Source organism: Vanellus vanellus (assembly GCF_965231255.1).
Source record: "Vanellus vanellus genome assembly, chromosome: 11".
NCBI lineage: Eukaryota > Metazoa > Chordata > Aves > Charadriiformes > Charadriidae > Vanellus > Vanellus vanellus.
Window position 1 is genome coordinate 3273084 of NC_138916.1, and position 12524 is coordinate 3285607.

The following is a 12524-nucleotide window of genomic DNA, read 5'->3' on the forward strand; positions in this document are numbered from 1 at the left end:
AAACTGGACAATCCCAACTCTCTCAGCTTGTCTTTATGTATATATACATAAAGCCCTAAGGAGACACGGGGAAGACAAGCACTGATGCTTCCCAACCCCTTCCCAGCGACCTGAGAGGATCCCCACCACAGACACCCCCCCCCCACCCCAGACCTGAGGGAACAAAGGAGAATCAGGGCATTAAAACCTCCCTCGCCTTCCTCAGGAGGACCCGAAGGAGCAGCAGAGGCCCCTAATTCCACGCCAGGGGACAGAAGAAACAGTCACCGCCCCAGCGCTCACCTGCCCGCGCTTCCTCCTCCCACAACAACGCCTCCTCAGCGACTGCCCGCCTTGCGCCGGCGCTCCCCCTTTTATAACCTTCCTCAACCGGAAGTCGCGCCTACGCTACGCTATTTCATTGGCTTTCGGCCCCCAGTGGCCCCGCCTCATTCCCTCCTCAGTAGTTATTTCCGGGTGCTGGGCCGCCGCGCTCGCTTTCCGTTTGAGCTTGTAGGCCCAACCCGGAAGTAGGGCGGGCGCTTCCGTTGCTGGGCACCGCCTCCGCCGCCCCGTTTCCGGCTGGGTTGAGGAGGGGCGGAGGAGGAGGAGGGTTGAGGCGGCGGCGGCGGCGGGGGGGGGGGAGAGGAAAAGGAAAGGGAAGAGGTTGTGCTGCGGGCGGAGCCGAGGCGGCCGCGCACGGGCCGGCAGCGACCCGCTCCCGGGGCCCGCGGGAGGTAACGGCCCCGGTGGGGAGGGGGGGAGAGTTTGGGGCGGCTGTGGGTGGGTGGGTGGGAGGGAGGAGCTGAGGAGGGAGGGGGTGCCGCTGGGGGAATGGGAGTGGGGGGGTACTGGTGTTGGTGTCTAGGCCTGCACCGGGGGCCGGTACCGAAGCGGGAGGGGGTGGGCGGGAGCTCACCGGTTGCTTAGGCGGGGGGGGGGGCGGGGGAGCGGGGCTGGCTGCCGGTAACAGCCCCCTTGAGGGGGCAGTCGGTGCTTTAGTGGTGGTTACGGGGCATGGGAGGGCTCCGGTAAAACCGGGGAGGGGATGGGGTGGGGGGGGTTGATGGAGTTGTTTACCACCCCGGGAGACCTCTCCCCTCCCCGGGGCTGGGAGGCAGGCGGCTCATCTCACGCTTTTAACTCTTTCAGGTGGTTTCGACTTGGGGGGGAAAAAAAAAAATCCGCTTTCCAAGCGCCGTTGGGGCCGAGGCAGGCGTCGGCCCGATTCCGCCGCACGTAGAGCTTAGTTAAAAATTCAAATCGAGGGGCTTTTTAATTAAACTGCTCTCCCAGGGATTAAAAGCCGCACAAAAGGCTGGTGCGTGAGGACCTGAAGGTTAAACCGAATCCCTTCACTGCCTTAGCTGGGAGAGGCACAAAAAGTAAGCAAATATACACGCCGAGAGTAAAATGGGTGTTAAAACCAGGAAAGGTTTAATGTTGTGAGTCTAGTTGCAGCTCTTTTAAGCTCTTTTCGTGATGTCATGACTTAATTATTTGCTGTGAGCAACACATCTCCTCGTTGGCTGTAAAGCTGGCTGTAAAGTTGGCTGCCGCCCCACAGTAACACGAGGGTGTGTTTGCTGTGTTTGCTGTATCCAAAAATCCATCTTTTTTTGGGAGGCTCGCGAGGTTCGTGCTGGGTTCTGGTGAAAACCCTCGGCAGCCAAGCGGAAATCCTGCTGTAACCTGTCACATGCTATTGTACCTGATACTCCAGGAAATCCACGGGCACCCGCATACCTGGGTGCTGCTGCACCCAAGGTGTGTTTGCTCGGCGTGTTAACCCGTGTATTGGGTCATTTATTGTCGTTAATGTACCCGAGGCGTGTATTAACTGCACTGCCCTGCTGAATATCCCCCGGGCGGGAGAGGTGACACCTCACCGTGCCTCAGGTGCAACAATATACAGCAAGGTGTGGGCTGTAGGTTCTCTTTAACACCCAGCTTGGCTTATGGTTGTTGTTGCAACACCCGTACCAGTTCATTGTTGCTTTACTGGGTGAGTGTGTGTGTGTGGGAGCTAGGCCAGATGGTGTATTGTGCCTCCTGAACGGAGCCTAAGTCTCTTTTCAGCTGGCAGGTAATGTGTTATTGCTCCTGACATTCAAACCACTAATCCACTTTATATTGTTTCATTTGCAAGCTAAAGCGATGCCACTTGCCCGCTAGATAAAAACGCAAGCGCACAGGCTAGGCTTTTCATTTTGGCGCTGGGCTGTTATTTAGCGCGGGGAAGAGTTTGCAGAGAGAAAAACGATTTGGGCATCGGAGCTCACAAGCACTTTGTAGGAGAGAGGCGGTCTGACCACCTTAGAGGAAGACTCGGAGTTACAGTAAGGATGCTGGAAGTTGTCTTTTGCTTTTAAAAAACTGGTGTCTGGTAGGTTATTTGTTGTTTCAGAGCAGAATTGTGTCTGTTTTGAAAATGTGTGTTAGTAAAATAGTCTCTTCCCTCCTCCCCCCCCCCCCCAAGTATGTGGCTCAAATAGCTCAGTGCTGGTTGTAAACAGGGTGGTGGGAGGTGGCCAGGAGACTCGGTAGCTTGTTTGTAGTTGGCCTTTCCTTTGTTTCTCTGTATTTTGATATCAATGAACCTTGAAGGGTGGCAAGTGAGATCTGTTTAAGTGTCTTACGTTAAAAAAAAAAAAAAAGCTGAGGAGGACCGTCTTTGTCAGCAGGTCCAGTTTGTGACACACAGTCCAAAATGCACATGCAGATTTTAATGGTTGGGGATTAAAGGTGGTGTCATCGTCTTTCTAAGGCTTGCCGTAGATCCGAGCTGCGTTTCTGACTGTGGTCTGTTCTGTTGGTCTTTGCTCAAGAGGAGGCTAGTGCTGGCTCAGCATGGGCTTGCTGTGGGTCAAAATGGAGAGCTGGGAAGGCTGTCGGATCCTTCGGCTGGGAAAATCAAAGGGAGGCCACCACCAGGGCTTGAGATGCGCTGGCAACTCTGGGAACCGGAGGCAGGAGTTCCTCAGTGCTCAGCAGTCCGCTTCAGGCTACAGCCTTTGCTTTACTCACATCTCACTCTCTTTGGGAAAATGATGGCTGAATATGAAGTGTAAAGAGTTTAGTAACATAACGAAAGCATAAAAGAATTGAGACATAACCAGTGCGCGATAAATTCCTGCCCATTTTTTAATAGAAATATGGTCAAGCTTATCATGCCGACTATTTCCTTTTAAGGTAGTGGTTTGAGAAGCACCAAACCCTAGATGTTAAACCTAACATTTCAAAAGTGATTCTTTAGGAAGTGTGGAAGGATTCTGGCAAAAATGAACTGCTGGGACAGTGGACAAAGGCATTTCAGATGCTGTCTTTGGGGTATATGAAACTGAGGTTATAGCAAATGTGTTCAGCTTGAAAATACAATTAAACAGTCTGAAAATTGAATGCAAGTTTGAGCCTGAGGCTGTTAAACATGAAGCTGATTGTTTCACGGTCTCCTGCACAGGAAAGAGTATTGGCTTTGCACTCTATTTATCCTCTTCCTGGGGAAAAGATGAAAGCATTTTATATTCATACAGACAAATATTTGTCTATCTTTCAGATTCTGCCAATCTCCCAAGGTCGGGGCTTGAACCCTGCCAGATAAAGTCAAAAACGCCCCCCTCTCTTCCCAGCCATGCAAACTGCGGGATGAAGCTGGAAGCTGTGGTCGAGCAGCTGCAGAAGCAGCAGCAGAAGCAGCAAACGCCTCTGCAGATGGATTCCAGGGAGAGACAGCAGAGGCAGATGAGGGAAGCCCAGCTGCTCTACACTCAGCAGCTGGCCGTGCAGCAGGCTGTCCTAGCAGCCACATCTGGCAGGGCTTCGGGTGGCTCTGCTGTTGGTCCCTTGGCCAGAGGCCCACCTGCAGCCGGAGCTACGCGGGCTTTTGATCAGAGCAGCATGAATTCAGAGCCGGAAGAGGAAGAAGAGGATGAAGAAGAGGAGGAAGAAGAAGAGGAGGAGGAGGAGGAGGAAGAAGGGGGTTTGGAAGGCGGCGATCTTGAGGATGGCGCTGATGTGACTGGAAAAGAAACCTGCTCTGCTCTGAAATATTTTCATGCTCCCAAAGTTGCCCATCACAACCAAAGAGTGGCCTCTACCTCTAATCCTCTCCCAGCTTCGGGGCACCAGCGGGGACAGCAGGGCAAAGAAGAACAGGGTAAAGACACTACTAAGCAACCGTATTCCGGTTCTCCGTCTGGACGCCAGAACTGGCGGTTGGATGAGCAGCTCAAACAGGTCAGTGTTAACATTGCTTCTTTCTGAGTAAGAATGACCATATTCAGTCAGACCGAGGATTTCTTTAGCTCTGTGTCCTGTTACAAGCACTGTCTGTTTGCAAGTGCTTTGGGAGGAACGAGACGTGCAGAACGATGCTTTCCTGGTGTACTCTTCCAGGTTTATTCTTTTATAAAGAGATTTGCTTTACAGCTACAAATTTCCAGTTAATGATACAGAAACCCCGATCTGTGAGAACCTTTGTGTGGAGGTAGAGGTTTAATCTTTGGCTCATTTATCTTCTATGTCGCTGCTGCTGTGCCGTTCAGAATGGAACAGGCTGGTGTTATATTTACTTTTGGTGCAGACGCTTGCCTGCTAATGTCTCGCTCAAGTTATTTCGCGTATGACATCTGTAACCCCTTTTGTGTAAGACCTCCGGGATGCAGTGACTGTGGCTGGATTTCTGGTTGGTGGTGTGGTTAGGCGGGGAAGAGCACGTCCTGCCACCGATCCCGTGAGTAAGCACAGCCAACTTTATATTTCGTGGGTGGGAAGGAAGGATCTGACTTGCTACTGCTTGGTTTTGGTAGGAGGTTAATTCTGTGTTTGAATAAAGAATGACTACTCCTTCTAGATAAACGTCAGAGGATCAAGAATTCTTTTCTTTGTTGTAAGTGGGTATTTCAGTTAATGTCGCACTCCTGTGCTGTTTTGTTAGAGCTGACTTGAGCAGGCTTTCAGAGACATTCACAGCATTTCTGCGTATTGAACTTGAGCCAAAGGACTGCACGGTTTAAGTAAAGTGGGAGGGAAAAAAAAAAGTTGGAATTAATTGTCCTTTTCTTGCCTGAGTGTGGAGAGGGTTAGGTTTTGCTTCAGATAGGGTCCTTTGAACTAAGAAACCTTCTATGGACAAAACCAGAGCTGTTTTTTCCTTCCCTCCTGCAAACCCTATGAAGCAGAAAAGCTGGAGCTGCTTCGTGGTGACTTGAAGGCTTGCTGTGGGCGCTCAGGGCAGGCTCTCCCCTTAGCTGTTGGTTGCATGCAGGAGATGATGCGGTTTATGCTGTCAACAGGCAGTGGTTCGAGGACCAGTTGCTGCTGTGTTTTCTCCGTGCTCGCTTCTCAAGAGGGCTCGGGTTGAAGAAAAAGTGTTACTCAAGCTGTTGTAGGGAAATGAGGTGGGTACGTCGGTCAGGGGACGGTCGCTGGAGAAATTGCTTCAGAATTTACTGGGTTGGAGTGACTGGTGAAAACTTCCTCTTTCAGGTCTCTGGGTGGAGAATAGTAGGCGGGACTCTGGTGTTAGGGGGATCACTTTCTAAAAAAAAAACCACCCAATAAACTTAGCATTAGTCTTTGGCTGTTTTTATTTCTAGCTGGGCTGGTGCAAACAAGTGTGTCATTGTGCTTCATTGCAATACTTGCTTATCTTGTGAGAGTCCTGTGAATCTTACTGAATTAATAGGCTTGATTCCTAGGTCATTTGCCCTCTTCTGGGAAGACAAATGACCATAAGCATGCCAGATCTGGTCTTAGCTGATGTGGAATAGCAAGATAGAAGGAAAAAAAAAATACTGTTTACAATTGGTGTACTGTGCACTAATACTGCTCCAGTTACTTTGGCCCGTTTCAGCAGCAATCAAGTATTTTGGTAGTAGGTTGCAGCTTAGTCTGATTTCAGGCTGACTTATTCTGGAAGCCAAAGAGCACAAAGCTTCACCAGGAAGCAAAACGCAAAGAAAAACTCTTTTGCTGCTGTGTTGAAAGTACTCTGTTTCACTGCTGGGAGGCAGACAGTAAAAAAAAAAAAAAAAAAAAAAAAAAAAAAAGGAATTGGAGAAATTAATGGACATCAAGTTAAGGAGTGGATTCTAAAGGAATATCAGGCATGTGCTGTGCTACAACGCTTCTGGATGGTGGGAAAGTATGGCAGAAAGTGGGCAGGTTCATGTGTTGTCCCGAAATACTGTCTGCTGGTGGTGTCATTGAAGATGGAGTACTGGGCTAGATGGTCTGCCCCAGCAAGGCACGGCTTGTCTTCCGAACAGTGCTGGTGAATGGTGTTATTAAGGTGCTGCAGCGTGCTCGAAAGGCCACGTTGAAGTGCCCCAATATTAATGATGCTGGTGCCGTATATTCACCTTGAGTAGGGTAAATATTGCAGATCAACTTGTTTGCATTCGCCAGTGGAGTTTGCATACCAGGGAGTAAAAATTTAACTGGAGTATACTGGTTCAGAGCTGGTGAGCTGGGGGCTGCGTGGAGGTAGGAATAAATTGGGGAGGGAGGCAGACAAGATCTCTTAGCTGGGAGAAATGCGTGTGCAACTGCAGTCCATCCATGTAATTTGGTATGCTGAAAGGTAGTGCGCTGCCCCGGTGCCAGCCTTGCTTGGAATTTTTCATTTCAAAGGCGTGCTTTAAAGACACTGGGCTTTTTCTTTCGTCTTTGTCTAAAACTGTTGCGTTAAGCAGAAAAACCAGGCTCAAATGCAGAAGTGCCCGCGTTCTCCGGTTTGTTTTCGAAATGATTCCTGAACTTGTCTTGTTGTCTTTTTTTTTTTTTTTTTTAAGCTTCTGTTGAGATGGAGGCTAATAACCAGTCAGCATACACTGCTCCCAGCTAGCTCTGCTCTGGGAGTATTTGTGGTATGCATAATGGCTGGTGCTTGCGGAAGAGGAGGGGGGGGAAAAAGTCATTTCTATTTCTTCTTTCAAGTGTGGATTGTTCTTCTGAAAGTGACGCCCTTGGAGAAAAATGTATCTTGCAAGCGCAAGGCTAAGATTGCCTGCAGGGTACGTGGTGTGAAGATGGCCGAAAGATGGAAACTACCAGCAAGATGAAGCCCCGTTCTGTTCTGTCCCGCACAGCCAAGTAAATAATTGTAGAACAAGCCGGCAGACAAAAGAGCTGGCTCAGCTTATGACACAGGGGCGGTGGGAATCCTGTCAGCACAAAACAACAAGGGAGTGGAGTTGCTTGTAGGGGAGTTAGCTGCAGTCCCGAAAGAGGAGCCGGGGAGGGAGGGATGTGTGTGTGTGCGTTCAGGTCGCTCCTCCGACTTGCTCAAATCCCCTGCAAATCCATCACGGCTCCGACAGCTGAAGGCTCCCGCAGCCGTCCTCGAAAAGGGCGTTGTGGGCTGCCTGTCTTTGAAGAAAAATGAGTTTTTAATTCCGCGGGTGAAAATGTTGCTTTTAGCAGATGGTTGGGTGTGGGTCATCATCCCGTGGGTTCTGGCATTGCTTGGCGATGTCTCTGGTTACCAGGGAGAAACCGGCATAGGAAAGGCAGGACCGCAGCCGCCGTCTTGCTGGTGCTGCTTGCACCTTTTCTGCTCAAGGCTGGTGCGCAGCGCGAGCAATTTCGTCGGGCTGTTACTGCAGCACGCACATCAGTACACGCGTTCCTTCGGGGAACATAAAAAAATAAAGCCAAGGTTTTCAGGCATCAGCTGATACTTAAATGCCTTCTTAAACGCAGCGAGGTAAGTCTCCAGAAAGCGGCTGTCTGACTTTCAGAGAGTGGTTTGTGGTCCGGTTTTTGGGGGTGTCTCATGTTAGGGTCTCAGAAAATCACCAGTAGTCACTCCTGAAAATCCTGACCTAAACTTTTACAAAGGTCATGGCATTTACTAAGATAAGTCAGCTTAAAATAATTACTTTGCTTTTGCTCTAGGGTCTAGGAATGAGTGGCTGAGATTCCATAACCTTAAGTATGTGCCTCAAGTGGTGTGTGTATCGAGGTATTGCTCAGGAGATACTCATTAATCTGGAGGGGGTGAAGGTCCCAGGAATAAAAAAAAGTTGCATTTCACATGGTGCGCTTTTTGCCTACTAGTTATTTCAGATATCCGGGGCCCAAATCGAGGATTTTTAATTCCTTATGCAGGTCACTGGCTATTTTTATGATGTAGTGGGAGGAGAATTCTTCATTAATAGCTGATGTTAGATACTTGGTTTCTCTTTTACTGGAAGCTGTTTTCCATTTACCAGTTGCTGCTTCTCCTGATTTCATGGTTTAGGTTTGTTTTGATGAAGTCTTCATCCCCGTGACAGCCTGCTTCTGCTGTAACACCTAACCTGGAGTTCATGCTGACACGTAACTTAAAGTACAGCATCGGTGGCTGGAGCAGAGCAGGGTCTTGGTAACAATCTCCTTTTTGTTTAATATAACTAATAATGTATGGGAGAAGAGAAGCAAGAAACCGCTTGCGGTAGTGACTGTAGGCAGCAGCCTGCAAACAACTTGCATTAGGCATCAGAGAATTCCCCCAGATCTTCATCTCAAGGGGCGATTCATCAAGGTTATGATGCTATATTGCAGCGCCTGTGCTATATCTGGAGGCGCAGAGCAAAGGAGCAGAGCGAGGGGCTCATTTATATCCCAGGGAAGATAGGCTCATTTCAGGATTTGTTCGGGCACTAAATTTATCGTTAGGAATAGTTGCAGCTTGTCTCCTTCAGTGCCAATTTATAGAAATTCTAGCTAACACTGGAGAACGGTAGGTGGAAAGAGCTCCAATGTGTTGTGGTCTTACGCTTCTGTTTTTCTCACTTCAGGGTAAATCTGAGACTCTCGTGTGGCAGCGAGAATTTCTCTTCCCACAGCCATATAGCACTGAACAAATCTTCTTGTCACTTACGTTTTAGTTAATTCCTCTGAGTATTTGTGAATAGGAGTCATTCACAAAGAGTGCGACTTTTCCTTAAGGATAAGGAAGCGGATTCCTGTTTTGCAAGGAATTGTGTTGGTGCTGCAGTCACTAGGTCGTGGGAGCACATAAAAGACTTAATAAAAAAAGGTAATTAATCTGTTAACTTCAGGCCATTCTTTTTCTTGCCTTCCCCATCCTCCCTGCCATTCCTGAAATCACTAAAATGTTTTCAAAACCCGTCTTTGAAGCTTGCAGATATTGAATTGAGCTCTGTTATTAGTAAGACTGGGAAGGGTTTATTCCAATTTCAGCGGAGCTTTACCAGGCAGCTTGTGCACGCGGTAATTATAACTTGGTTCTCCATGCTTGAGAACTTACAGCTCAGGGCAGTAGTCCTGATCTTATCAGCGTTTTGTAGTACAACAGTTTTCTTTATAATAGCATCTGTTTCACTTCCTAAGGCTTAACTCTACCCACAAAAGGAATTTCTGTGGATTCTCTGATAATCCTGAAATTGCTGCCCCGGTACCTTTTCATTGACTCGGTGCTTTCAGTTAACCCATGGGGTAGGGGAGGAGCCGCCTTTTTCACTGAAACATTTAGCCTAGTCCCAAAGAGGGTATTTCAGCAGATTTCTGAGCTAAAAACTCTCTCAAAACTGCAGGGCTGGTGTGAAACTCGAAATCATTCTGCACCTCCCTGCTGCAGAAGGTTTTTTTCCCTCTTTTCTTTTACATACTACAGCTTTCCTGGGCTCTCTCCAGCTCAGAGTTTGCCATTTGAATGTGACGTTGTAGTCCAGGAAAACCTCATCGGGCTTTACCTGAGCCCCTCTCAAACAGCTGTATGAAACTGGGGTGGGGGAGAAGGGAAGGGACTGGAAAAGGAGCATTTCCAATTTCTCGGCAATGTCCCTCTTTGCACACTAACTTTAATTTGTGCAGGCAAAATTGGTGAAGGAGATAAGCTGCTGTTCTGTTTGCCTTAATACTTGGCTTTTTTTTATTGAGCACAGAAGTTTTGATGAGTTCTCTAGTTTCTGGGAGGGACAGACATGTGAGCTGGTAGTATTTGAGAGGTCGGTGTCCTGCAAGGGGAGGAGTTGAGTTTGCTTGTTTGTAAGGTTTTTGTCTTCAAAAGAATGGGCTGGACGAAGCAGGAAAGCGTTTGTCACCTCTTTTTCTGTCTGCTTGGCAACTCAGGGTTAACTCTGCCTTTTGAATGCGGGCTTGGAAACCAAAATTGCTCTGGACATCTGAGCTTCCCTCTAATAAGATATTCCAGGTGGTTAGGGAGTAATCCTAAAATAGCTCCAGATATAATTGCTTCTGAAGCCGGGGCCCACAGCCTCTCGGGGAGGGGGTGGTCCGGGAAGGGGGGCTGATGGCCTCCGAGGTGTCTGCGGCGCGGGGAAAGCTTCCCCGGCTCGTGAAGGTGGCCGTCCCTTCCCAACAGCCGCTCAGGGAAGCATCGGGGGCTCCAGCACAGCCGGTAGCACTTCTACCGCTTTTCTCCACAAGAAAGCGGAGAAACTCTTGCCTGTGGTAACGCAAGGGCTGTTTGTCAAACATCAGCAAATTCCCTTGATGCAAAGGGGTGGAGGGAGAGGCAGGACTCTCTCCCCAGAGAACGACCTGCCTCTCAACAGTGTTTTTTCCTTCCTCCTACTATTGCCTGACTTACACAAAGGTCTTTTAACGACTTGTGAGGATATATTGATTTCTCAGGTTCCTGCTGTTCATACGCAGGAGGGCTTCTCAGCATAGGGTAACTTTGTTTTCCGAGGAGGAATGGAAAAGGAAGCTCGATATCAAAGCTCCCGCCGAGCTCTCTTCGCTGTGCAAAATGTAGTTTATTCTGCGTACGGAGCACCTCCAGCTTCAGGAGCTTCGTGGGGCTCTTTACCGATTTACCTGTTCGGGTTGTGCTCGAGTCGCTGTTCCGACCGCTCCCCATGTTTGGGTGTCTTTGTCGTAGCCTTGGCACGGACCCAAAGGTTTCGGTGAGCGGAACAGTCCCTCAAGATCAAAGCTGAGGCCTGGGAAAGTGCCCGTCGGTGCTTGTGCTCTGTTCTCTGAATAAATAATGGCTTTATTCCCCGGCTGCTGAGCTGACATTTCACGCCAGCCCGAGACTTTGCTAACTCCGCTACCCAAAACAAACCTGGGCTCCGGCCTCGACGTCTCCGCCACCCACGTGTCGTTTTGGTGCGACAGCCCTTGCTGATTTACACCCTGGCGGCCGCTGCTCGCAGCAGGGCTGGATGAGAAGCCGCTCTCCTTATCTCTGCTGATAGCTTAACGTGGGGAGCGGTAAGTGGCTATAAACCTTTCCAGCTATCGCCGGAGGAAATGCTAGTGCTGTCGGCTGTCTCTCACCTCAGATCACTCCTGTGTCATGCCAGGTGATACCCAGCTCGCCATATGTCCAGAAAATTGGCAAAAACGCGGATGGCTTCAGCCAGCTTTAAGCTCCTTTTCACTAGCGAGGTGGGGGGGACCGTTACTTCTGTGCTCTCGTGCATCTCGGGATGTAGGGAGGGGGAAGTAGGGTGCATCCCTTCTGGTTTTTCCTCTGTATCAAACTTTAATCTTTATTTTTCCCCGATTACTCCTTTTTCTTCAAAGAAAACAAGTCAAACAGCTTCTAAAGAATCTTCAGTCTCACGGAAAGTTTTGTTCCGGGAAACTTTATCAAGTTCAAACCCACTAGCAGTAGAGCATTGTGTCTCCTTTAAGCCCTCTTCTCTTTCCTGTCCCTGTCCTCAAATGTAGCGGAATAAGCTCTCAGCGTGACCAAAGTTCCCTATGAAAGCAAGCGTTTTGCTTCTTGGAGCACCCAGTTTAACGCCACGAGCGGTTTTGCTCTCCGGATTTATAACCGAGTAAGTACGAACTGGGGAAGAAAGCGTCTCAGCCCTCTACGAATCGGAGTGTGTAAAGTTGAGAATGGGAAATAGCTGCTGCTTTCTGAAGAGCTGCTCTGTCTCTTATTCTGACTGTTCACAGAGGTTTGTTGAGCCGAATTAACTGTCAGTGGGGTTTTAGGAGCAGCTGGATGTTACCGTAATTAGCAAAAAAACCTGTGTTTTTAATCTCTGCGAGCAAAGGACACCCAGATGAATCCTCCTGTGAACAAAACCGGTCTTCAGATCTCTTCCTAGAGAGGGCTGGGAATTGATCTGCTGTAATAAACAGCTGACATAACAGAAGTGGCAATAATCCCCCATTAAATATCTTTCAGTTGATGGGACTCACTGGATAATTGACTTTCCAGCAGGAATTACTGGCTCAAACTAAATCAGCAGGCATTAGGGCAGCTCACTGCAGTGTTTTTTAAAGGGGGAAATGTAGCTTTGCCTGGCCTTGACAAGAGCTATTCATCTCTCTAATTCAATGTATGTGTCACAACCAGATGACTCCAAGATTTCAGATATTGGACCACCTCTCTAATTCGTGTGCTGCTTTTTTTTTTTTTTTTTTTTGTGCGGAAACCTCTTGCTATCTTCAGCGCTTTTCTAGCTGCGTTAGGATGCTGTGTGTTTATCGGGACAGGGTAGTCCGAGCTACCTCTCCGGGTAGATTTGGCTGTTCTCTTTCCTTTAGTGGCTCTGGAGCACTTGCTCTACCAGCCGGAGCTTTATGAAGTTTATGGTTTAAAGGTGCTT

General features: G+C 48.7%; 1 protein-coding gene across 1 annotated transcript in view; it reads left to right on the forward strand.

The window, feature by feature from the left end:
* Positions 1-598: 598 nt before the first annotated feature.
* Positions 599-12524, forward strand: part of ARID3B (AT-rich interaction domain 3B) — a 33473-nt gene continuing 21547 nt past the window's right edge. The window contains exons 1-2 of the mRNA XM_082488882.1: positions 599-716; positions 3536-4215. Of these exons, the coding sequence (XP_082345008.1) occupies positions 3625-4215 (591 nt within the window). The 5' untranslated portion in view covers positions 599-716; positions 3536-3624. The remainder of the gene's footprint in view (positions 717-3535; positions 4216-12524) is intronic.